Source organism: Pleurodeles waltl, chromosome 4_1, assembly GCF_031143425.1.
Source record: "Pleurodeles waltl isolate 20211129_DDA chromosome 4_1, aPleWal1.hap1.20221129, whole genome shotgun sequence".
NCBI lineage: Eukaryota > Metazoa > Chordata > Amphibia > Caudata > Salamandridae > Pleurodeles > Pleurodeles waltl.
This window is the reverse complement of record NC_090442.1, coordinates 1,019,934,191-1,019,958,166: the sequence shown is the minus strand read 5'-3', so window position 1 is coordinate 1,019,958,166 and position 23,976 is coordinate 1,019,934,191. Positions and strand designations below refer to the sequence as shown.

Sequence of the window (23,976 nt, the reverse complement as noted above, 5' to 3'; positions counted from 1 at the left end):
TGGACAAATGCTGTTTTTTAAGCCTTTCACAACGGCCGGCAGGGCGAAATTACGGGCTGCCCGTAAACATTACCGACAGGCGGTCACCCTACTGAGCAGCTCTATGGCCAAGCAGACGTGCAGTCACATTAGGCGGAAGCTTTACTGGATAAAAATACAACAGCCAAAGCGACGCCCCAGATCCAAGTAAGGCACTCTGCTAATACAAAAATGTTTATCCACGCAGCGCTTTCAGAAGACCACGTGTACACTGAGAGGCGAGCAGGGCTACGCCCAGATTAATGTGGGTGATACATTATTCCCTGCACATCATCCTTACAATTGATGACTGAACTACTACTAAACAAGACACGCTGGTGAAGTAACAGAGCCCACCTCCCACTGAGCAATGCGTTACTCACTGCCAGCGCGTTCGCTGTAACTCTTCGTACAGCGTGCCGACATGTCTGGGTTGTCCTAGGGTGGTATAAAATTCGTGACTAATGGATTTAGTGCGGGGATGTGCATATCTGCACTAAGGCGTTAATCTAACTCCTCATGCGTGGTACTTGGCCGGGCTGATTTTACATCGGCGAAACCTGTTGGCTCTGCCCAAATATTTGTTCTTCAAACTGCGACTGTGATACATTTAGGTGCCTGCGCGAATTATTGCAGTGGTCCTTTGGTAGTCAAACTGACAAGTTTGTTTAACGCACATGCGCACGGGGCGTGGAATTAACTTTTCCGCACATGCGCATTGTGCGTATCCGCGCGCGCAGATTACCTGTGTTGGCTGCTTCCGGGTTGTTGAGAGTGTGACGTTTCCGACAACTCTTTTCCTTAGTAGCGTCTGGCAGTTCCAGAGCGCAGTTGTTCCTTAAGAGCGCAAGTCTTTCTTTCGACCTCCCGTTACCACCAGAAACGCCTTGGGGGCAAGACTGACTCTCTGTGACTTTATGTTCTGCGGAAGCCATATGCTGCCTTCTCCCGCAGTCCCACCCCGTAACAAATGCTTGCTTCCTTATTATTCCCCATTCGTTCAATCTTGAAGGAGACATTTGTACCCCTGGTGCTGATTTGACCGCGACATAGTCTCATAAAACTGCAATCTTCCGTGGTATGCCTAAAAATGCTGCTTAACAAATGCTACTTTTAATTAACCAGAACGATTGTATTTGCATATGCCAATTTGTGTTCGTTAGACATATGCTAAGCATACTTTATTATTTGCAGAATTAATAGTCGTATGTATGTTGCACCTAGGTGGTTCCTGAACACGATCGTGATCTAGATTCAAGATGAGGATACCAGTAGCAGGTAAGATCGCATTACCTTATTAAGTAATTATCACAAAGTTTGTAATTCCAGTCCCTGGGATTTTTTTTTTTTGCCCAAGGGCTGGAATTTATCTTTACACCTTTAAGGAGAGTGTGAGTGTAAGGCTTGATAGCCAACTTTTATTCGGTGTCTGAAAATGTATCTTTTTTCAGCTTGGCACGATATGTTAGATCCCTTAATTACCATACTGTGTCTTCCATCGTTATAAATAAATTTCACCTAGGAATATAAATAACGCAATTGCTGTAAAAGAATATGCTAAGAAACATTTAGCAAAAAAACTGTCCGTTCTGCCTAATATTGGACTTGATCTTGAGTGAGACGGTTTATTTTTGGTGTGTATTGTACACGAAAAGATAACGATTGAGTTGTGCTTGCAATCCAGTATTCGTCAACGTCTATTGATCTTATAGCACACAAACATCCGAGTTTCTATATTGACACTGCTGTTGCTTTGTCACAGCTTGACTGATTTAAGAAGGCAGATAATTGTGTGTTTTTTAACTGTTATGTTTTAGGTCTCGCTCTATCACAACCTTGGTGTCTTTCAAGCCTCATGTAATATAACAAAAATACATACTTCTATAGAAAGGCCTTGGGCCACCACTAGCCCTCCATTTTTTTCAAGTGTCCATCCGTTTTTGCTTACTCCAATCACAGCATATAGCATGGGGCATTTTGTAATGTTGCTATCATATTGTACAGCATATTAGGACAGGGAAACCATATATCCCAACTACAACAAAGTTAAAAAAAAAAAAACAGGGAATAGTAAAACAGAGGAAAAAAAATATTGCAGGAGTGCTGTAGTGTAGTCCATAGAGCACCATATCATCTTCTTGGCGACATCAGTGCAATAGCATGAGCATAGTGGTATAACTCGAGGGCCCACTGAAATGTACATTCCTTTTATTTGTGCGGGCCTGTACGAACAATTATCTATGATGTTTATGGTGTCTACTTTCATTTAAAACAACAAAACTTAATTTCAGATTATACATTGCCTGTTCTCACACGGACTGCGTGCGCACTGAGGAATTATGGATGCATGGTATCATCCTTATTGTTCCTAGAGAGAACTATTATCAGTGCGTTTCATTGTTCAGTTATTGGCTGCCTTCACAAGCCCCTTCATTCTCACCTGTACAGGGCCAAACCATTGTACGTCGAGGCTGTGCTCCATGTGGACAATAGTGTGTGACGGGGAGTCTGCCAAAAGAAGTGATAAATCTAGAAATGTTGATACAGCCTTATTCGTTTGGGATCCTTTGAATAGCCCCAAAAGCATCTTTTAGTGCTGAGAATTGTCTGTCCAACTTGTTATCCTCGAGACTCCGAACCTCAAGTTCCTGATTTCAGGGAGTCCCACTTCATGTGCATGAACCCTGCCATTGACTCAGGACATAGCGGACAATCCGCCGTGGACCACAGGTACATTCTAGTACTCCTATATGGGGGTTATATTTGAATGTAGCATTGTGGAATACTTTAGGAAAGTAACCGCAAGCCTGTTGCCATTCCTTATGATTAAATATCCACTTTATCTTACTTTCCCCATTGTCTTGGAGGGTACCCAGTGACATGACTATGTGTTATAAAGTGGCCTTGTAAAGCTAACTAATCAGCTTTTCCCAGTTCCCCATGGTATAAAGGGATGGTATTACTGCATTGAATAGTGGCTTGCTGTCTTCAATCCCAAGCAGGCTTTCCGGGGCTTTAGTGTCCTGTGTGTCAAGAACTATCTTTTATGGAGGCGATTTCTTTTACCAATGTTAGGATGTGTCTAGTGTATCTTCCTTAAATAAATATCCTTTTATTTTGATTTCTGCTTCATCTCATCGGAGTAATCTGGTAAAGGCTCCAGTGGAGTGAATGCCGCGACTTGTTCAGTAAGGCAGATGCTTCTGTCTTCAAGTTACAGTAACTTAAATCTGATATTACCTATACCTGGCACCTGTGATGTTCATTATAACTAAAAATTGATTTTTACACCTGTTCCAAATGCATGTGGGCTTTCTTTTCTTTTGAAATTATGATTCGTTGTTTTATTCCAATAACGTTCATTTAGCTCGCTAAAATATGATATGCTCCTCTTGCACATTCTCTCCTTACCTCTGTTAATGGCTTTCTTCGGCCTAATTAAGTATCCCACTAAAGGTCTTTGCACACACTCATGCAGTTCAGTGAAACCGAGTCTTCAAAATCAGCCAACTAACATGGCAGGTTGTAATCTGTGTCTTAACTGAATGTATTATTCTCCAACTTTTGCTTATTTCTCAGTCTAGATGTGCTTATTCTCTGACCCGGTTAGTTCTGTTTTCTTTGGCCTTGGCTCTTTCATTGGATTGAGCTTCTCTTAATAGCTGGTGTAGTTGAGGCTTGGCAATTGGTACTGTGTTTGGTAATTTAAGATTACAGGTTTTGGTATAAGTAGGGGCAAGGTTGTTTATTGATTGAGTACTTATATTACTAATTTGACTGGTGGTGAATCGATTCGCTTGGTGTCCATAACCAGAGGTAGAGGGGGGCGTGTGCTTAGGAGGATTGCAAAGTAATAAACTTTATAACCATTTCTGGAAGTGTGTTGAAATAGATCTAGAGGCCTTCTGAAATAATATTGCATTACTAAAGTGTACTGACGGCTAATGAGTGTTTTTTTTTCTGTATCAAATGTGCGGTGTCGCCAGCATAGAGGTGCTATGAAAAGCTGAAAGATGTCACTGAGAGAGGTGGCGTTTAGTGAGAAAACAAGTGTCAAAACAGATAATGTGGCACGTGTGCTTGAAGTGGGGTGGGTGTGTGGCTGGAGACGTAAAACGTGAACCAGGTGTCAACAAACTAGTGTTCCTGAGTGAGAAAAAAGAGGAGAATATTGTGAGGGGATCAGCATGGTTTAAAGGCCAAGGGGAGGTCAAAATGTACAAAAGATGGACGAGTTGGTTCTGTTGTGCAGCGGTGATTAAGTTAGAGACCTGAGTAAATGCAGATTGGCTGCAGCTCTTGTCACCATTTCCAAGTTTTCCCTCTGATTGCTCAGACCTTCAAATTTGTGTTCATATTGTCTTCATATACATATGATATTCATATGCCTGTCAGATATGATTGAAAGGCTACTCATGATATTAATAATGTTGTATTGAGGCAATATGTCTTTACGTGCCTCACAGGGAGCTGAAATTGAAAAACAACAAAATTGTTGTCACCTTTTCCATGAATCACTTTAAGCTTTAATTCTTGTACTCTTCTCAGTCCACCGGTTCTGGTGGCTCAACTCCATCAAGCTGGCTCGGGGCAAAATCTAGGTTTTCTCGTTTAGGCCAGACGTCCTTGAATGTCACATCTTATAGCCCAAACCCAATGGCTATGCTGGTTGTTTAAAGCCCTGGCACCGAATTATGCCTATAATTAGGGTAGATGATTGGATTAGAAAAGCCTGCATTTACTGGTGCTTTAAAACAAATTAAACACATGTGAGGGAAGGGCTATGGAGAGATGAGAGGCACTTTTGCCAAGTGTTAGTGAGCGAATCCAAGGAGGAGGTCAAGGATGGTCCAAAACATTGACACAAAGGGCGCCACCAGCGCTAAAGCTGATATTTCTGGCCGTATTGGCCCTGTGCCAGTCCATTGTCTTCTGTGGAATGCTCAACCTTCTAATTTTCTAGGAGGTCACGTGCCATTACAGTTTTTTTTCTATCTCCATCTCTTAAAAGGACATTACCTTTGCCCACTACACAACATCTTTTGTCAGTCCAGTAACGGCCATTACTTTTGGAATGTGTTATTTATCTATGTAGCCATTCCTTTGAATGCCCTCAGCTATTTGCCTAATTCAGGATTGGATTGCATCCTTTTTTGAGGCTCTGAGGATAAACTCTGGGCCAGACTTGACCTTTCTGAATTTGCTCTTGGTGACCAAGTCCTTTTTTCAAGGACATGGGCATTGTCGAGAATGCCAGTGTGCGGAAGGGCACTCATTCTAACTGCATTTTCCAGCACTGATTGCCCTTAGAACAAGGTTCTCCAACATTTTTAGGGTCGAGCCTCCAACTTTTTTTGGGTCGAGCCTGCAAGTGCATGCACTAGCGCATGCGTCTCGCATGCAAGACACTCTTGTGTTCAGTAAAGGGCTTAGTGCCTGCCTGTTGCTCCCCATTTGTTGATTTACGTGACACTCTTCTTTACAGCCTCGTAATTTGTCAAGGCATGTCTGGCATAATTTCCGTTCCTCTTTGTGGAGCAGGGATCAAGCACTAACTAATTTCAACTTAATGAGTGCATTCCGCTGCTCCTGACGTGATCGGAGTACTGTCTTGTTCATTTTAACTTCTAGTGCCCCGTCTAGACTTGTGCCAGTCTTGGCTTGTAACTGGCAAAAACATGCCCAGAAAGACAAACAAAATTGCAAAGTTTTAATTTTTTAAAGCTTTCTTTTATTTTGTTAAGTCGTCTTTTCTCAGTTTCCACTCATCTTCTTTTTTTTTTTTTGTGGGCGCTGTTTTCAAAAGATGACAATTACCTTGTTGGAAAGATGCAAGGCCTTTTGCATTGTAAATGCTTGTTTGTAATAGGAACTACTTATATTTAATGAAAAACACACCGAGCTACAAATACTTTAGTGTGTAATAAAAGTCAGATCATGCAAGATTACATAAGTGGCCATCCTATGAAACATTACTAGCAGTGATCACCTCAGGCCGGGCTGCCATCAGTAATGTGAAAAAGGCTTTATCAATTTGGACTACCTCTATCTGGTTAATACAAGTCTGCCATAGCTGCCTGACGTCAAGGTAAAAATAACACTAATAAGTCTCTCCAGTAAATTATGATGCATCACTCAGATATCATCGTTAAATATTTTGGAAGTGTACCTTTTTTCTCCAAATGCCAGGTAATGAGTTTTGAAAAATACACACACATTTTGTCCTGAATACACTCTTTTCAATTTTATAATGCAAATATTAAATCAACCAGCAAAAACGTTTAATTTACTAGGTTAGGCTGCACACAGAAGAGAGTTACTCACAAGTAGCTGGAGAGCTACCAGTAACTTAAGAGCTACTCGTTGGTGGTGCCTGTTCTAGAACCACTCTAACATCTAAGATATAATAGGTCATCCACCTCTGAGCATAGTTTGTGTCCTAGCTACAGCCTTTGAGTTCTCACTGCAATATCCTGACTGTTCTGCTTCCTAAGCTGGGATTCTTCACAAACATCATATGTTTGGACATGATGAACACATGTATTTCTCCAGTGAAAACGATTAAATGATCTTCCCTTCGTGATGTGGAGCTGCCTCAAAGGGACCTCATCTGTGACGAATCATCGCTGTACAAATCTTTCTATTTTGATAGTTTCACTTCTTCCGAGGTACAATCCTCTCTGCTGCATTGAACACATTCCACTTGTCAGGGATGGTGGCTTGTGCCCTTGCCACTGTTGGGGCCTATGATATTTTCTGGTGTGTGTGTGTGTGTGTGTGTGTGTGTGTGTGTGTTTTTTTTTTTTTTTCTTTTTCTTTTTAAAGAGGCTTTCACAGAGGACGATGTGCTGGCTGGATGAGACGCCGGGCTTCTTGGAACTCTGAGCTTAAACCTCTGAGGTTTCCTCACATGCAGGGGTGAGTTGATAGGAAATTATGTTTAAGTGTTTCTGCATTGCTAGGTACCGCATGCCTGAAAGCAGTAACAAGATATAATGACTAACAAAGAGTGGCCCTGTGGTACTGGGTACAGAGATTCTGTGACCATAGCTGCAAATAAGCCAGGAGTTCTTTTTTCCACAGTAGATTTTTTTTATTTTCCCTGTGGATTGCCCTGGAGTTGGATTGTTTGAGGGAACAGGCGTCAGTGTTTTTCCAGACAACGTCTTTTACAACCAGATCGGTTGTGGGGCTTAGTTCCTCTGTGACCCACTCATACTTGGAAGAGAAGGGATGGAATTCTCTACTCGTGCTGACACTGTTGTGACTGACCAATGTGGAGTGTCAAGGGAGACCTCGTTGAGCCAGAGAAGCAAAATGCTGTGTTGCTGGAGACATATGGCTTCTACTAAGCTTGGTAGTATTTTATGCTATACAAAAAGAGGGCGGGAGAAGATAACTGAGAACTCACGAATACCCAGTGTAATGGTAAATTGTGCAAATAGTTAACACCATTTAACAGATAAAAAAACTAGAATGCTTAGCACTGTAACTAGTGATGGAGGTGGAAAATGGGTTATGAATGTGAGTGTTGTAACTCCTGCAAGTTAAAATAGGCCACGGAAGGCAGTAATGAGTGGGTGGGGGGAGGCTGCCTAGGGGACAGATATTGATTTTGGCTCTGAGTGACTGGCTGTACGTCGGAAACTGAGCACAAAAGTAGTAAGAATCCAGTATGGATAATTCGTCCAACCTACAGTTTTAGGTTAGGTCTCCTGTGATCCATAAAAACCCACATAGAAAGTTTCTAATATAAGTCTTGACACTCAACAATAGCTGGAAGATTAGTTATGGTATGGATCTTCTTATGTGGTGTCTGAAAATAGCTCTGAGGTTTGCTGTGCAGTTTGTTTAGGTTGAGGTGGCCAAATCTTTGTCACGGATTAAAATACAGCTCCAAAGTCCAGGCTCGGTCATTGGAGTCTCTTTCCTATTTCCAGCAAACATGGTAGCACATGTCACACAGCATAAGGAGGGGAAACCAGAGTGCCATGGCTTTGAACGTTGGGAAAGATGTTGGTTTTCTTGTTTTTCCCTTTAAGTTTGACATCTTTGTAAGCTGCCGTGTTGATTAATTTTTTTCCTTCTTTGGGTAGACCCAATTGAGAATGTGGTGGCTGATTCCTGAAACTTTTTCAATCGAGTCGACCTCTCAAGTGAGTTGTCCATTCTTCGAAATGCGTTGAAGCCGCCCCAGCAAATCCGGAGAATATTAGAGGCATTAAGTTTTGAGATTACTTTGAATCTCTGGGTAGGTTGCAAGGAGATATTTCCTGCCCGAGGTGGCGCTTTTTTACTGTCTTGCAAAGTTCCTCAGTAATTAGGGAGGCCATTTACAAATGCAATTCGCAGTGCTCAAACTTTCCCACGCTGTGAAGACAACGCTAAATTTGTCTAAGTTTTTAGAGAATGCTACTTATTTATTCGTGGCGACCACATCCTGGTTAATAGGTGGTAAAGTTTTCCCGGATGTCAAGGCAATGCTCCAAAATTATTTAGCCAATTAGAGGGTGGAGTTGTGGATTAACAAATACACACCCTTAAGGTTTTTGTTGTTTTTAGAAATTTGGCTCTAATTTTGAACTGCACCGTTTTCAGAACTCATGTTTCACAATATATTTTTTTAGCGTGTGGCTTAAGTATAAAGTGACACTTTACAAACCAAAGGAGTACAGTATACAATTTTTATAGTATTGTATCTTTTTTTATTGTCGGTGTCAAGCAGCGTTCAGGTTTCTCGCCCCAACAGAGCTGCTTTCAAAGAGGGGATTAATTGCAGAATAACTGATGTCTTTTTGTGCAAATATGCGCGCTTTGCATTGCTTTTTGGTTCTAAAATCAAGCACTGTTTTGTGATCCACATGTCTTTGGTCAACTATACAACCGCATGTACTGCTTTAGGAAATGTTAGAAAATTAAATACCTACTGTCTATATTCCATGTAGGGAATCGTAAGCGTGACGGTACAACCACTATGGAGATCATTGAGTCCCAGAGGGTGGCTGGATTTCACTTCGTGCCTTTGACGGCTGTCTTGGCGGACTGAAAGAAACGTCTTAGTCTCTTTCGTTTCTTGTTTAGGACGCTGGTCCTGATGCTGCTGGCAGCCTCCTACCTATGTGCAATTCAGTGACTCACAAGAAAGAGTCGGGTACATTTTTAGGTTTCGAAATCTTGCGAAGTCTCTATAAACATAGGTAAAGCCAATAGGTCTGGCGTTGTCCTCCAGCCTTTCGGCATTTTTGTTTTATTTTGTAATGGTTTTTGCAAAATGTTATTGTTTGGAAAGCTGTCACGCCCTCATTAACCAGTGGGTGGCTTAAGGCAGAACTGTTTTTTTTGGTACTCCCTGAGATTGGAGGGAATTACCTTGTGTGTGGATGTATGTTTTGTGAAAGAGCAGCATGCTGTATCTTCGTAGTGAAGTCGGCCAATGGCTGCAGTGGGTGGACGCACTGCCCCTTGAGAAATGTAAATTGAGATGAGCACAGACCAATGGATGAAGCCTGGCTTAACATCCCTATAAGTAATTATGATTTTTTATATCTATATATATATATATATATATATAGATATATGTATAGATATATGTATATATATGTGTATATATATATAGATATTAATATTAATAATACAAAGAAAAGGTCTTGGCCAACACAGGCCTAAAAAAGTCAATTGTAGTGGCTTTGGCTGCCCACTATGCTGTGTGTGTGTTTTTTTTTTTTTTACCCAGACCCTCTGCCCTCCTTCTGCTCTCTGTTGTGTCCCACAAGCGCTGTTTTTTACATACCAAACAGAGCCCTTGTGAAGGATGTCTTTAGCGGTTAAACAGGGGTCCATCTATTCCTTGAGTATTCACAACAGTTTGCTGGTCAAAACAGAGTGTGTATATGTGTGTGTATATGTGTGTGTGTGTGTGTATATATATATATACAGCTGAAACTACAGGGTAAGACCGCCGCACATTGATACATTGTATCTTTCATACTTATACTGACACTCGCTATCTGCCGAAACGGCCTTTGCGTGAAGGAAATAATTATTCCCTCAACGCACGGGTGGTTCAGCCTATGAAACTGAAACTAAATAGTTTGGATTAGCATTCAGTGCATTACCTGTAACCAGTTAAAAGACTTTAACAGCCACACATTTGGATATGGAAGCAAGACAAATAAAACAATTATCAGTGGCCACAAAACTATTTGATGGTGACTCTTCTATTTCTGTATCAGGAACTACACCAGTACAGAGGAACTCATCTCTAAAACATTTGTTTTTTTCAATTAGAGAAACATTACAAAAAAGAGATCAGCAAAAGTTGGGAAATATTATCATTAGAGAATTATATTGAAGTTAAAAGAATTCCAAGAGGTTTACGCATATTTACCATACCAACATATTCAGGAGCAAATTCAGAATTATTTAAGGAATGGAAGGAAAATAACACACAGTGCTCATTAAATATGATGAGAATTCTTATTAAATATGCCAAATTAGATTTAGAAGAGATTTACAATCAAATTAAGGATGTGGTAGATTGACAAAAGTGAAGAGAAGGATGAACAATCATTACTTAGGACAAATATAGAAGGTAGACTGGACAAATATGAGACTGAAATACAGGAACGCAAGAAAAATTCATACAGGATGAAAAAGATTACAAATACGGTAGGATTCTAACTTTTGCTAGAAGATTTGAGAGTCTCAAATTTGATATACAACGAAAGGATCTGAAGGTTGTTCCTAGTAATGAAGATACTCCCAGTGAATCTGATGTAAGTGAAGGGGAAAACTCCTCAGAACGTATGGATATTTAAAGTAGAAATACTTTTTTAGAGGAAATGCAAGTACTATATCTGGATCAATGGTTAATGAGGGGAAGAGGAAGAAATCGGAACCGAGGAGTTGGAAGAAAAATGGATCAAATAGAAAACAGAAGAGAAAAACTAGAAGAGCCAAAAGAAAGTGGAAAGAGACAATATCCCCTCAGGAGCCAGAAGAAACAATAATAGATAAGCCAGATTTAGTAATAAATCTCTGATTATGAGCTGACATCATCTGAACGTCGACTACTGAATAAGGGTTTGTCATTCTGCCCGGAGAAACACTTTAATTACGTAAATAGTCGAATTGACATTTACAAATTCATTCGCAAGTTAAAATTGGTCAAATATCATTCTATGCATTCGAGAAATATTAGAACAGTCCAGGATGAAACAACAATTGACAATTCAAACCAATCGAATTTGTGTATTGATCCAATTTGAAGATTTGAAAACACTATTTGATTTCTACTATGATTTGCCGGATGAGGCATATACAGAACTAGAAGTCTTACGAGAATTGGAAATAGATATTAATAAACATCAATTCAGCAATTTTAAAGAAAAATCAAAGTTTTGTCCGGTATTATCACCTGGAAACAAGATTGATATATTCTTGGAACTAATATTGGAAGATTTGGAAAGGTTACAAAATGTCAGACATCATGGACAGCGGGAAAATTTAACAAAAAATGAACGATTGGCTTTAAAAAAAACTAACAGAGAACAATAATATCCTAATTAAACCCGCAGATAAAGGTGGAAACATCGTGATTCTTGACACACAAAGTTATATGGCAGAGGCATATAGACAATTAAATGATCAATCCAATTATAAAAAACGTAATCACAATCCTATTAATCGAATGATTTATCAATTAAATTCAAAGTTAGATGATTGGTATCAACAATCACTTTTTGAATTTGGATGAATATAAATTTTTGAAAAAGGAGAATCCGACTATACCTACAATTTACTTCTTACCCAAAATACATAAATCATTAACATCACCACCAGGAAGACCAATAGTCTCAGCATGTGACTCGTTATATGAGAGAATTTCTGATTATGTGGATTATTATTTGGCACCTATTGTGATGACTTTAAGTTCATACATTAAGGACTCAGGAGATCTATTACGAATTTTATCTGAAATGAATTGGTCTGAATATTTATTGGTCACAATAGATGTCGTATCTATATATACGTCTATTAATCATGAAATTGGACTGAGAGCATGTGAATACTTTCTCAGACAGAGAAGCATTGTGGAGTTTGAACGTTCTAAGATGTTGCTATCAATGATAGAATTATGTCTCAAAAATAATATTTTCATTTTTAATCATGATATTTACCAGCAAATGTGTGGAACAGCGATGGGCATTTCCCTTTCTCCAAATTATGCCAACCTAACAATGGGTTGGTGGGAAAGGGAAATAGCTTGGAGTAAGGGTAATGATCTCTTTATGGAAAAAATTGCACTCTGGGTACGATTTATTGATGATTTATTCATAATATGGCAAGGGTCACAGGATGATTTCCAATTGTATTTTGACAAACTGAATCAGAACAATGTGGGGTTGCAGTTCACATGTGAAATGAGCAAATCGTCAATTAATTTTCTAGACATTAATATTTACGTGGAGAATAACAAATTAGAGACTACAGTTTTTCGCAAGAAAACTTCAACAAACAGCATTTTGCATGGTCAAAGTTTTCATCCTAAACCCCTTCTGAAAAGCATACCATATGGGGAATTAATTAGAATGCGTAGAAATTGCTCTAGTGATAAGGAAGTACCGTTGAAATATAAAGAGACCATACACAGATTTAAACAAAGAGGTGATAATCACCGACTTTTGCAAAGAAATTTAGAAAGAGTACAAATGATTTCTCGAGATGAGACATTAGTTCCCAAACAATCAAAGAAAATACAAGATAAATCATAGGAAAACAATGTTAGAATGGTAATGGAATACACTAAAGAAAGTGGTCTAATTAAGAAAATTTTATGTAAACATTGGCATGTCATACGGAGAGATCCAGATTTAGGTCCCAGAATAGGCTTTGGTCCATTGATCATGTATCGAAAAGCACCATCATTGAAAGATTATGTTGTAAGAAGCCACTTTACTATAAAAAAAACAACATAATTGGTTAACAGAACAACAATGTGGCTTTGTTAAATGTAATAGCTGCAAAGCTTGTAAAATTGGGAGATCAACCAAAATAGTGAAATTATGGAATGAAATGGAAATGAAGATAAAACATTGAATAAACTGTAATACAAAATTTACAGTTTATGTAATTGAATGTCACTGTGGCTTAAGATACGTAGGGAGCACAATTTGCATGTTAAAGATAATTTTAGAACATGTTAGAGCAGTTCTACATAAGGACCTAACGTATGCCATAGCCAAACATTTCCAACAACATGAAATGAATAGTTGGAGAATGCTACGATATTATGGAATTGACCACATTCCCGAACATGAAAGAGGTGGAGATAGAGTAAAAAAATTGAGACAACTTGAATCTAAATATATTACCTTAATGAGGACAAAGACCCCTTTGGGGCTTAACTATGATGAGGAGCTTTATGTCCATCTCTGAATACATGTATTTGGAATTTCATTTATTTCATTATTAAATTCACGAGTTAAAATTGTGATGAATAATTAATGAATGAACTTGATTCTGTACATAATGTAGGATAAAAGAATTGTGTGAGAGAATATATAATGTGGTGAATTTTGATAATTACTTATCATTATCCAAATGAAAAGGCTGATTATTGTAAATTTATCATTTATGATTAATAATGTCCTTCCCCAATATAGTACAGTAAGGTATTTGAGTTATAATTTTCAATGCACACATAATTTCATGAGGCCAATTTTGAGTATATTTTTAATTAATTTTGTATGTACTTTGTGAATTGTATATTTTATACAAAGATCTATTGAGACCAGAATGCATTGTAATGGTTTTGTGAAGAGAGCACTATAAATAGAGCTAATAGAGAAAGGACTGCATAACCAAGAAGAAGACTGCAAAGCCGAAACGCATTGTTTTTTCTGCACCAAATAAATCTTTAAAAATGTTCTGTGGCTGAGCGGAGTGCGCAGCAATCATTTCTTTGTTTAAAAAAAAAAAAAAAAAAAGATATATATATATATATATATATATATATATATATATATAATTCCTACCATTTGCTATTGTAGTGGCTTTTTGTTGGCAAAATTGAAGAAATAAATAATCTAAATAATTTATAAGCATCAAAACAATTAAACAGAGAAAGAAAGTGTTTTTATGAGACTCCAAATTTCCTGTAGTTTAACTGACAAATGAAGATTTGTCCAGACTGTTCCATTAAATGGGATGTCTGGATTGTGGAAAATATTCTGCGAATATAGTTTCTTTTATGTCTGTACAGCAGACAGCTATAACTCGTTTTAAGTACACTTATTGATTCCAATACTTGACCTATACTTGGAGTGGGCCTCGCGTTAGCCCCTTGTGTATGACTGGATAGTTTTGTTGTTTGGCTATGCTTTTTGTCAGTTACTTTCTTCCCTGTCTTTGCCCTGCTCAGGAGCATTTTGATTGCGCAGTGTTCTGATTGGATGGATTGTATCCTTTCACGCCATTGTTTCAGATTTGGATTATTACAGCGCATGCACAGTCTTGCGAAATCTTTTGGAAATACAAAAAAGTGCTGCATTTTTATTATATTTATTATTTTTCATTTATTTTATTATTTATACATTTTTTTTTTTTTTACTTCCACCGCTGTGTCATGGTCCCAATCACACTGGCTGTGGTGTTTTTTTTCAATTTTTTTGTGATCTCGTCATCCACGTTTATGACATTTTTATCACAATGCTATTACCAGTATCATTACAACTCAGTTTATAGCATGTGCAATTAATGTCCGGAGTGTAGGTCAGGTGAAAGTTCAGCGGGAAATTGTTTCACCAACAGCAAAATCGGAAGTATAAAACTCAAGGAGAAACAGTAAACATCACCTAGTCACCTGTAAGTTTACACATGAATGTCACTTGGAGATGCATAACTTGGGTCCAGCGACTTCCCTCGACCCGCGTCAGGACAACAAAGCACTGGGCTTCAACACTGCTTCATGAACACAACCTAGCCCCCGCTTTTATGATGGACAGAATAAAGTTTTTCTTAAGTATCAGGTCCATTAAGAGTCTGCCAATTCGTTCTAGAGGAGATACAGGGTGTTTACCTATCCCCCGGCATTCCGAATTGTGTAAAGCAGTGCCCATTATTTTTCACCTCCTCTCTCCATCGACACTGGTTGGGGGGGGGGGGGGCTCAGTGGTTTTCCAGTGCATTACAATAGCGCATCAGCAAGCTCCTGGGCCAGACCAGTGAACCTGGTATTCCTGCTCTTAATTTCAGGCGAGTGTGCAGGCCTAAGAGTCCCGCCTCTTCCCACTGGCTCGGTTAACTTTATGTATTTTTTTTTTTTAGAACGTTCAAGCTGCAAAGTGCTGTGAGACAACTTGTTTTCCTCATGCACGTTCTAACTTTGTTTGCATTTGGTTACCTGAGCAAACAAGCATTGGCAAAGCCAATAGCTTGGCCTTTTAAAGCCCCAGCCTTTTTACTTTGCCAGTGCTGTTTTTCCCTTCTTGTTGTGGCGCTAGGGTGCCCCCCCCGTCCAGAATTGTCCTATAGAGTGCTTTATTTATTGTTCGTTGTTACTCCGTGAATGGGCATAATTTGTGCTGTAATTATGGACTTCGTCCTCACAGCAGCTTTGAAAGAGCCATGTCCTCTGAGAGTGCACTTTGTGTATGTACCTCGTTGGTTCCACGGGTCTTCCTACTGGTTGTTCAAGCTGTACAGCTGCAGGCCTGTCAAGAGGTGCCCCTCGATCCTTGTTTCTCAGTCAGCCATAGAATAATGTGCAGAAGACTTAAAACCTGGGTGAGCGCCCAAGCAGCAATCCTGCGCTTCCACTCATGTACATGACTGCAATAGGTCCACAGTGAAAGCTATATAGGAGTACTGGTGGCCGCTATGTTAGAAAAATATTTGAAAAAATATTTACACTAGTATTTGTGTGTATAAACATACATATATCTGTGTGTGTCACTGTCCCTTACTGTGTGTAAGAGTGGGACTGTATGTGCGCATCAGTGTCTCTGACAGCCAGGCCGGACCCCTACCATATTTTGCATTCTTACCCCTGCTCCCTCCCTTAGCGACATATCTCATCCTTGCATCTTTTGCACCCAACCAAAGTACTCTTGTGCTGGATTGGCATAATCATAGTAATATTTGCCTTTTGTAGGCATCCTTAGCACAATTGCAAGTGTCAGACATATGAAGTTTTAAACAAATGTATTGATGGCAATTCTTGGCTTGATGGGGAACACCCTTTGAATAAGTCGGCCCTGAACTAGTGGTGCTCACCCTTGACATCTAGTGGGTATTTTTGTCTTAATTGTAGCAATCTTTGGCATATGGGTGAAACTCCTGGTAGCCGATGATGGTATTACATAGCATGTATAGCAGACTCTTAACAAACTGAAAAGTTGTTACTGTAAAAATGGTGGTCTTACATTTACTCGGAAAACTTTTGTTTGAGGTAATAGTAGTATTTGAAAATTAAAAGCTGTGTTTGGTATTAAATTGTGTGTATTATAACAAACTCACAATGTTTGCCATTCCCAAATTATGTTTAAGCCTCCATGAATGAGTGATACTTTATAAAGAGTTCTTGTTGATTCAAATGGTGACATCTCATCATCTTCAATGGTAAAGCTTTTATGACATCTCCTCTAAAATTAGTGTAAATTGTCTGTATTCCTCCATGAACTCATCCATTGATCCAACAAACCGCGTTCTCACTGATTTATTATTCGATCCTTGCATGTTCTCATCCATTTGTCAGTAAATAAGAAAGCAAGCTCGCTTAGGAAAAACAGCTAGATCTATTGACTTAGTGCTTGTCTTTTCTTGCAAGCCCAACACGCTGGATTTTATACATTGTGCTACCCAGAAGTTTCATTTGATTTTTCTTATAGTTGATTGTTTGATCGCCTTTTAAAGAAATACATTTTTTTAATTATTTCTGTCACTGGGTCAGCCCCACACTTCCAGCTGTCAAAAGCTTGTTCCTCCATGTGACTCTGGCCTTCTCTTTGAGCTGAATATTGAAGTGCCTGACTGTGAGAGCAGATCTCATAGTCAACATCCAAGAATAATAACTTCTCAAGTCTATACAATCTGCAACACAAGTTAAAATGTTCTATGTGTTTATGTCATTGCTAGTGACAGTAACTGGGTAAAGGCATTGTAGGAAGCTGGCTCTGTATATATACTATCTCAAAGTGAGAGATAGTGTGCACAGAGCCCAGGGGTTCCCCAAGAGGCTTGACAGAGGCAGTATAAATAATACTAATGCTCTTTGTGGTAGTGTGGTCGAGCAGTTAGGCTTATCAGAGCGTAGTGTTAAGCATTTGTTGTACACACACAGGCAATAAATGAGAACACACACTCAATAACTTAACTCTAGGCCAATAGGTTTTTATATAGAAAAATCATATTATTTTCTTAATTTATTTTAGAACCACAAGAGTCAAATTGCAGGTTAGTACATTAAATGTAAGGTACTTTGCATAGGCTTAGATAGAACTTTGAATCAAAACAGTAATGTACACAGTTTGGCAAAAAATGACAATAAGATATTTATAAGTGGACACTGTGCAAAATTCAACAGTTCCTGGGGGAGGTAAGTACTTGTTTTTGAGGTAAGTAAAGCCCTTACAAGTTCAGTCTCCGGGGCATAGGCAGCCCAACGTTTGGGGGTTCAAGTCAACCCCAAACACTCAGCACCAGCAACACCGGGCTGGTCAGGTGCAGAGGTCAAAGAGCGGCCCAAAAAACATAGGTGTCTATGGAGACTAGGGGTGCTCCAGTTCCAGTCTGCTAGCAGGTTAGTACCTGCATCCTCAGGGAGCAGACCTGGGGGGTTTATAGAGCACTGGGGGGGTCCCAAGTAGGCACACAAAGTACACCCTCCGTGGCACAGGGGCGGCTGGGTGCAGTGAGCAAACAAGGCGTTGGGTTTTGTATAGAAATCAATGGAGGGACTGGGGGGTCACTCAGACGTTGGAGGCAGGACACATGGCGGCGTCTCGGGCAAGCCACCGGCTGTGCTAGGGTGAGGGCCACCTGCTGGTCACTTCTGCACCGGTGGCTGGTTTTTCACGGGCCTGGGGTCTGCGGGTGCAGTGCTTTACCAGGTTTCTTTGTTACTGGGCAGTCACAGTCAGGGGGTTCCTCAGGATTCCCTCTGCAGGCGTCGTCGTGGGGGTGCAGAAAGGTCGGCTTGGGGTTGACACATCGTTGGAGTTGCCTGTGGGGTCCTCTCTGCAGTGTTGGTTTCTCTGGACACGGGCCAGGGGCGTCGGGTGCAGAGTGGTGGGGACTTACGCTTCTGGAGTGAGGTGAGAGTCCCTTTTAAAGATGGTTTCTTCTTGTTGCTTTAGACAGGGCCGCTGTCTATGGGAGTTTCTTGAACCTTTGGAATTGCAGGGCAGTCCTGTAAGTCGGCAGAGGTCGCTGGGCCTGCAGGAAGCGTCGCTTTTGCAGGTTCTTTGAATCAGGAGTCAGGCAGGTAGGGCTGGGGCCAAAGCAGTTGTTGTCTTCCTTCTTCTCTGCTGGTTTTCAGGTCCGCAGTCCTTCTTGTTAGGTCATCAGGAATCTGATTTCCTGGGTTCAGGGTCGCCCTTAAATACTAGATTTAGTGTTGTGTTTAGGGCTAGAGGGCAGTAGCTAGTGGCTATTGTCCCTGAAGGTGGCTACACCCTCCTTGTGCCTCCTCCCTTTGGGGAGGGGGCACATCCCTGATCCTATTGGGCTAAATCCTCCAAAGCAAGATGGAGGATTTTCTAAGGAGGGGGTCAACAAAAATGTTGTCACCTTTTTCATGAACCACTTTTAGCTTTAATTCTTGTACTCTTCTCAGTCCACCGATTCTGGTGGCTCAACTCCATCATGCTGGCTTAGGGCAAAATCTAGGTTTTCTCGTTGAGGCCAGACATCCTTAAAGATCACATCTTATAGCCCAAACCCAATGGCTATGCTGGTTGTTCAAAGCCCTGGCACCGAAGTATGCCTATAATTAGGGAAGATGATTGGATTAGTAAAGCCTGCATTTACCAGTGCTTTAAAACAAATTAAACACATGTGAGGGAAGGGCTATGAAGAGATGAGAGGCACTTTTGCCAAGTGGTAGTGAGCGAATCCAAGGAGGAGGTCAAGGATGGTCCAAAAACATCGACACAAAGGGCGCCACCAGCGCTAAAGCTGATATTTCCAGCCGTATTGGCCCTGTGCCAGTCCATTGTCTTCTGTGGAATGCTCAACCTTCTAATTTTCTAGGTCACTGCGCCATTACAGTTTTTTCTGTCTCCATCTCTTAAAAGGACATTACCTTTGCCCACTACACAACATCTTTTGTCAGTCCATTAACGGCCATTACTTTTGGAATGTGTTATTTATCTATGTAGCCATTCCTTTTGAATGCCCTCAGCTATTTGCCTAATTCAGGTTTGGATTGCATTCTTTTTTGAGGCTCTGAGGATAAACTCTGGGCCAGATTTGACCTTTCTGAATTTGCTCTTGGTGACCAAGTCCTTTTTTCAAGGACATGGGCATTGTCAAGCATCCCAGTGCGCGGAAGGGCACTCATTCTAACTGCATTTTCCAGCACTGATTGCCCTTAGAACAAGGTTCTCCAACATTTTTAGGGTTGAGCCTCCAACTTTTTTTGGGTCGTGCCTGCGAGTGCATGCGCTGGCGCATGCGTCTCGCATGCGAGACACTCTTGTGTTCAGTAAAGGGCTTAGTGCCTGCCTGTTGCTCCCCATTTGTTGATTTACATGACACTCTTCTTTACAGCCTCGTTATTTGTCAAGGCATGTCTGGCATAATTTCTGTTCCTCTTTGTGGAGCAGGGATCAAGCACTAACTAATTTCAACTTAATGAGTGCCTTCCGCTGCTCCCGACATGATCGAAGTACTGTCTTGTTCATTTTAACTTCTAGTGCCCCGTCTAGACTTGTGCCAGTCTAGGCTTGTGACTGGCAAAAACATGCCCAGCAAGACAAACAAAATTGCAAAGTTTTAATTTTTTTAAGCTTTCTTTTATTTTGTTAAGTCGTCTTTTCTCAGTTTCCACTCATCTTTTCTTTTGTTTTGTTTTTGTGGGCGCTGTTTTCAAAAGATGACAATTAACTTGTTGGAAAGATGCAAGGCCTTTTGCATTGTAAATGCTTGTTTGTAATAGGAACTACTTATATTTAATGAAAAACACACCGAGCTACAAATACTTTAGTGTGTAATAAAAGTCAGATCATGCAAGATTACATAAGTGGCCATCCTATGAAACATTACTAGCAGTGATCACCCCAGGGTATCAGGCCGGGTTGCCATCAGTAATGTGAAAAAGGCTTTATCAATTTGGACTACCTTTATCTGGTTAATACAAGTCTGCCATAGCTGCCTGACGTCAAGATAAAAATAACACTAATAAGTCTCTCCAGTAAATGATGATGCATCACTCAGATATCATTGTTAAATATTTTGGAAGTGTACCTTTTTTCTCCAAACGCCAGGTAATGAGTTTTGAAAAATACACACACATTTTGTCCTGAATACACTCTTTTCAATTTTGGGATGCAATTATTAAATCAACCAGCAAAAACTTTTAATTTACTAGGTTAGGCTGCACACAGAAGAGAGCTACTCACAAGTAGCTGGAGAGCTACCAGTATCTTAAGAGCTACTCGTTGGTGGTGCCTGTTCTAGAACCACTCTAACAACTAGGATATATTTAGTCATCCACCTCTGTGCATAGTTTGTGTCCTAGCGACAGCCTTTGAGTTCTCACTGCAATATCCTGACTGTTCTGCTTCCTAAGCTGGGATTCTTCACAAACATCATATGTTTGGACATGATGAACACATGTATTTCTCCAGTGAAAACGATTAAATGATCTTCCCTTCGTGATGTGGAGCTGCCCCAAAGGGACCTCATCTGTGGCGAATCATCGCTGTACAAATCTTACTATTGTGACAGTTTCACTTCCTCCGAGGTACAATCCTCTCTGCTGCACTGAACACATTCCACTTGTCAGGGATGGTGGCTTGTGCCCTTGCCACTGTTGGGGCCTATGATATTTTCTGTTGTGAGTGTGTGTGTGTGTGTGTGTGTTTTCATTTTTTTTTTTTTTTTTTTTTTTTTTTTTTTTTTTTTTTTAAAGAGGTTTTCAGAGAAAGATGCGCTGGCTGGATGAGACGCTGGGCATCTTGGAACTCTGAGCTTAAACCTCTGAGGTTTCCTCACATGCAGGGATGAGTTGGTAGGAAATGATGTTTAAGTGTTTCTGCATTGCTAGGTACTGCATCGCCTGAAAGCAGTAACAAGATATAATGACTAACAAAGAGTGGCCCTGTGGTACTGGGTACAGAGCTTCTGTGACTATCGCTGCAAATAAGCTGGGACTTCTTTTTTCCACAGTAGATTTATTTATTTATTTATTTTCCCTGTGGATTGCCCTGGAGTTGGATTGTTTGAGGGAACAGGCGTCAGTGTTTTTCCAGACAACGTCTTTTACAACAAGATTGGTTGTGGGGCTTAGTTCCTCTGTGACCCACTCATACTTGGAAGAGAAGGGATGGAATTCTCCACTCATGCTGGCACTGTTGTGACTGACCAGTGTGGCGTGTCAAGGAAGACATCGTTGAGCCAGAGAAGCAAAATCCTGTGTTGCTGGAGACATATGGCTTCTACTAAGCTTGGTAGTATTTTATGCTATTCAAAAAGAGGACGGGCGAAGATAACTGAGAACTCACGAATACCCAGTGTAATGGTAAATTGTGCAAATAGTTAACACCATTTAACAGATAAAAAACTAGAATGCTTAGCACTGTAACTAGTGATGGAGGTGGAAAATGGGTTATGAATGTGAGTGTTGTAACTCCTGCAAGTTAAAATAGGCCACGGAAGGCAGTAATGAGTGGGTGGGGGGAGGCTGCCTATGGGACAGATATTGATTTTGGCTCTGAGTGACTGGCTGTACGTCGGAAACTGAGCCCAGAAGTAGTAAGAATCCAGTATGGATAATTCGTCCAACCTACAGTTTTAGGTTAGGTCTCCTGTGATCCATAAAAACCCACATAGAAAGTTTCTAATATAAGTCTTGACACTCAACAATAGCTGAAAGATTAGTTATGGTATGGATCTTCTTATGTGGTGTCTGAAAATAGCTCTGAGGTTTGGTCGGCAGTTTATTTAGGTTGAGGTGGCCAAATCTTTGTCACGGATTAAAATACAGCTCCAAAGTCCAGGCTCGGTCATTGGAGTCTCTTTCCTATTTCCAGCAAACATGGTAGCACATGTCACACAGCATAAGGAGGGGAAACCAGAGTGCCATGGCTTTGAACGTTGGGAAAGATGTTGGTTTTCTTGTTTTTCCCTTTAAGTTTGACATCTTTGTAAGCTGCCGTGTTGATTTATTTTTTTCCTTCTTTGGGTAGACCCAAATGAGAATGCGGTGGCTGATTCCTGAAACTTTTGCAATCGAGGCGACCTCTCAAGTGAGTTGTCCGTTCTTCGAAATGCGTTGAAGCCGCCCCCGCATATTCGGACAATATTAGAGGCATTAAGTTTTGAGATTACTTTGAATCTCTGGGTAGGGTGCAAGGAGATATTTCCTGCCCGATGTGGCAGTTTTTTACTGTCTTGCAAAGTTCCTCTGTAATTAGGGAGGCCATTTTCAAATGCAATTCGCAGTGCTCAAACTTGCCCACGCTGTGAAGACAACGCTAAATTTGTCTAAGTTTTTAGAGAATGCTATTTATTTATTTGTGGCGACCACATCCTGGTTAATAGGTGGTAAAGGTTTCCCGGATGTCAAGGCAATGCTCCAAAATTATTAAGCCTATTAGAGGGTGGAGTTGTGGATTAACAAATACACACCCTTAAGGTTTTTGTTGTCTCCATGTTTTTAGGAATTTGGTTCTAATTTTGAGCTGCACCGTTTTCAGAACTCATGTTTCACAATTTTTTTTTTTTAGCGTGTGGCTTAAGTATAAGGTGACACTTTACAAACCAAATGACAAAGGAGTACAGTATACAATTTTATAGTATTGTATCTTTTTTATTGTCGGTGTCAAGCAGCGTTCAGGTCTCTCGCCCCAACAGAGCTGCTTTCAAAGAGGGGATTAATTGCAGAATAACTGATGTCTTTTTGTGCAAATAAGTACGCTTTGCATTGCTTTTTGGTTCTAAAATCAAGCCCTGTTTTGTGATCCACGTGTCTTTGGTCCACTATACAACCGCATGTACTGCTTTAGGAAATGTTAGAAAATGAAATACCTACTGTCTATATCCCATGTAGGGAATCGTAAGCGTGACGGTACAACCACTATGGAGATCATTGAGTCTCAGAGGGTGGCTGGATTTCACTTCGTGCCTTTGACGGCTGTCTTGGCAGACTGAAAGAAACGTCTTAGTCACTTTCGTTGCTTGTTTAGGACGCTGGTCCTGACGCTGCTGGCAGCCTCCTACCTATGTGCAATTCAGTGACTCACAAGAAAGTCGGGTACATTTTTAGGTTTCACCTGTACAACGCTTGCGAAATCTCTATAAACATAGGTAAAGCCAATAGGTCTGGCGTTGTCCTCCAGCCTTTCGGCATTTTTGTTTTATTTTGTAATGGTTTTTGCAAAATGTTATTGTTTGGAAAGCTGTCACGCCCTCATTAACCAGTGGCTTAAGGCAGAACTGTTTTTTGGTACTCCCTGAGATTGGAGGGAATTACCTTGTGTGTGGATGTATGTTTTGTGAAAGAGAAGCATGCTGTATCTTTGTAGTGAAGTCGGCCAATGGCTGCAGTGGGCGGACGCACTGCCCCTTAAGAAATGTAAATGAGATGAGCACAGACCAATGGATGAAGCCTGGCTTAACATCCCTATAAGTCATTATGATTATTTATATATATATATATATATATATATATATAATAATACAAAGAAAAGGTCTTGGCCAACACAGGCCTAAAAAAGCCAATTGTAGTGGCTTTGG

At 40.3% G+C, this 23,976-nt stretch overlaps 1 protein-coding gene across 1 annotated transcript in view; it reads left to right on the top strand.

The window, feature by feature from the left end:
• Window positions 1-794: 794 nt before the first annotated feature.
• Window positions 795-23,976, top strand: part of FAM3C (FAM3 metabolism regulating signaling molecule C) — a 251,437-nt gene continuing 228,255 nt past the window's right edge. The window contains exons 1-2 of the mRNA XM_069229911.1: window positions 795-1,096; window positions 1,243-1,296. Of these exons, the coding sequence (XP_069086012.1) occupies window positions 1,278-1,296 (19 nt within the window). The 5' untranslated portion in view covers window positions 795-1,096; window positions 1,243-1,277. The remainder of the gene's footprint in view (window positions 1,097-1,242; window positions 1,297-23,976) is intronic.